This window comes from Carya illinoinensis, chromosome 7, assembly GCF_018687715.1.
Source record: "Carya illinoinensis cultivar Pawnee chromosome 7, C.illinoinensisPawnee_v1, whole genome shotgun sequence".
Taxonomy (NCBI): domain Eukaryota; kingdom Viridiplantae; phylum Streptophyta; class Magnoliopsida; order Fagales; family Juglandaceae; genus Carya; species Carya illinoinensis.
This window is the reverse complement of record NC_056758.1, coordinates 13,755,955-13,758,347: the sequence shown is the minus strand read 5'-3', so window position 1 is coordinate 13,758,347 and position 2,393 is coordinate 13,755,955. Positions and strand designations below refer to the sequence as shown.

Here is a 2,393-nt window from a genome sequence, read left to right as displayed (position 1 = left end):
TTCAGCAAGCACAACAGCTGATCAAAGCAAAGGACAGCAGGGTCAAGGAGGCTGGTGTTAGAACAAAAGGGTGGATAAAACCAGAACCAGGTTATGTCAAAGTCAATTGGGACGCAGCAGTCAGAAAGAAGGAAAAGAAGGTGGGCATAGGGGTGGTTATGAGGGATGAGGATGGAGACTTCTTAGTGGCTGTTGAAGAACAAAAGTCTCACATAGATTCACCTATGGTAGCTGAGGCATATGCTTTGTGGAGGGCTATGGAAACATGCAGAGAGCTTCGGTTGGTTAAGGTTGTTTTTGAGGGGGATGCTCAAGTGGTGGTTCAGGCAGTGAACTCGGCTACAGAAGAGCTATCATTCTATGGTAGTCTAGTAGAGGATATAAAAATTATACTAAAACAAAGGAATGGTTGGTTAGTACAGTATACAAACAGATCAAACAATGGAGCTGCCCATTTATTAGCTAAGGAAAGTCTATCTTTGCAGACTAGTTTGGTATGGATTGATAACATACCCGAGTGCATTAAGCAAATTGTTGATAGTGAGAGTTCATGTAATGATCAACTATGAATGAAAGTCAGTTTGTTCTTTTCAAAAAAAAAAAAAATATGTAATACGTTAGTATTAAATCACTATAACTACATATAGTATTAGTAATATAGTATTTAATATAACTACATAGAGTATTAATAGTAAGAATATTTTGATAATTAGAGTCTCTCGCAATCGTTTTTCCCGTCCTGGAGAGCGATTGAAGAGAAGTGTGAAGTCTTCTTTCTCCTGAGAGGAAGAAGTGTCTGGTCTCTTGCTTGCATTGGTGAGCAGAGTATTGAGTTGGTTGAGTAACAAGCAATGGAGGAAATGGAGGAGGTTTGGAGGCGACCGAAACTGAATGATGAAGAAGATTGTCCGATAGAGATACAGAAGAAATGGACTGGTGTGATGCGAGGGAAAGGAGATCGCAGTCTGATAGGGAAAATTGTTCTGGAAAGAAGGATCGGGAAGGATACAGCCAGAATTATGATGGAAAGAGTGTGGAAGGTAGTTAAGCCTCTAGAATTTCAAGAAATTGATAGAAACTGTTATGTTATCACTTTTGTTTCCCGTAGAGATAAATTGAGAGTGATGAATGGTTGTCCATGGCTGTTTGAGAATCACCTGTTTGTTTTAAAAGAATTTGATGGAGAAACTCAACCTAGCATGATAGATTTTGATCATGCATTCCTATGGATTCAGATGTTGAATTTACCACTGAGCTACATGAATAAGATGATGGGGGAAGTAATAGGGAGATCTATGGGGGAGGTTGTGGAGGTTGATGTACTGGAAGATGGATCAGGTTGGGGTAGATGTCTGAGGGTGAAGGTTGAATATGATTTGAGAAAACCTTTAGCCCGAGGAAGAACAATTGTAGTGGATGGGAAGACATGTTGGGTACCTTTTCAGTATGAAAAGTTGCCGAGGATGTGTTTTAAATGTGGTAGAATAGTCCATGAAAAGGAAGGTTGTAAGGAGAGTGCTGAAAGCTCTAGCCAGTATAGTGTTTGGCTTAGAGCTATAACTCAATTAAGAAAGACTACAGTACAGAAAGGGGAACAGAAAGAAAAAGAAAAAAGAGAGGAGAGGGAAGATCAAGGGAGTCAAAATTTGAATATTGTGAAGGAAGATGGGGTATTTCAAAAGGATGAGATTAGAGAAGAAATGGAGGAAATAGGAAGTAAAGCGAGAAAGGAAGAGATCAAACTAACTGAGACTCAGGTTGGGGAACCACAATCTCCAGACCTATTGCAAGATGTGAATAAGGGGAGGCCAAGTGGGACTGAAAAACAAAAGGAGTTCCAGGTTTCTATATCTGGAAATGAGCAGTTAATTGAGCATTTGTGTGTAGGTGAAGGGGATAATAGTAAGAGGGTCTCGAGATAGAAAATGAGAACTAGATCTAGGCCTGAGTCAGGTAAGACTCTAGTCACTCCTTGATAAAAAGAGGTTTTGAGGAGATTGAAGAGTTCAGTGAGATGATGGTGGATGGAAAGAGGTTCAAGGGTAATTCTGAGATGGTTTGTGATAAGAACAGACCAGGGGTGGTGGCTGCTGAGCAGTACCACCCAACATTATGAATATTATATGTTGGAACTGCCGAGGGCTTGGGAACTCTCGGACAGTTCAGGACCTTAGCCTATTGGTTAAGGATAAGTGGCCCACACTGGTGTTTGTTTGTGAAACTAAAACAAAAAGCTGTAAAATCTCAAATTTACAAAGGAAGTTAGGCATGGAAGGATGCCTTGTGGTGGATTCTGATGGCAGGAGAGGAGGTATGGTTTTGTTATGGAGGCATGAGAATACAGTAGAGGTGATTAATTACTCAAATTGGCATATAAACGTCATGGTTAAAGG

General features: G+C 40.3%; 1 protein-coding gene across 1 annotated transcript; it reads left to right on the top strand.

Annotated features, from left to right (window-relative positions):
• The first annotated feature begins 851 nt into the window (after window positions 1-851).
• Window positions 852-1,922, top strand: LOC122316186. Its single transcript, XM_043132722.1, has one exon. The coding sequence runs from the start codon at window positions 852-854 to the stop codon at window positions 1,920-1,922; it is 1,071 nt and encodes a 356-aa protein (XP_042988656.1).
• The last annotated feature ends 471 nt before the right edge of the window (window positions 1,923-2,393 follow it).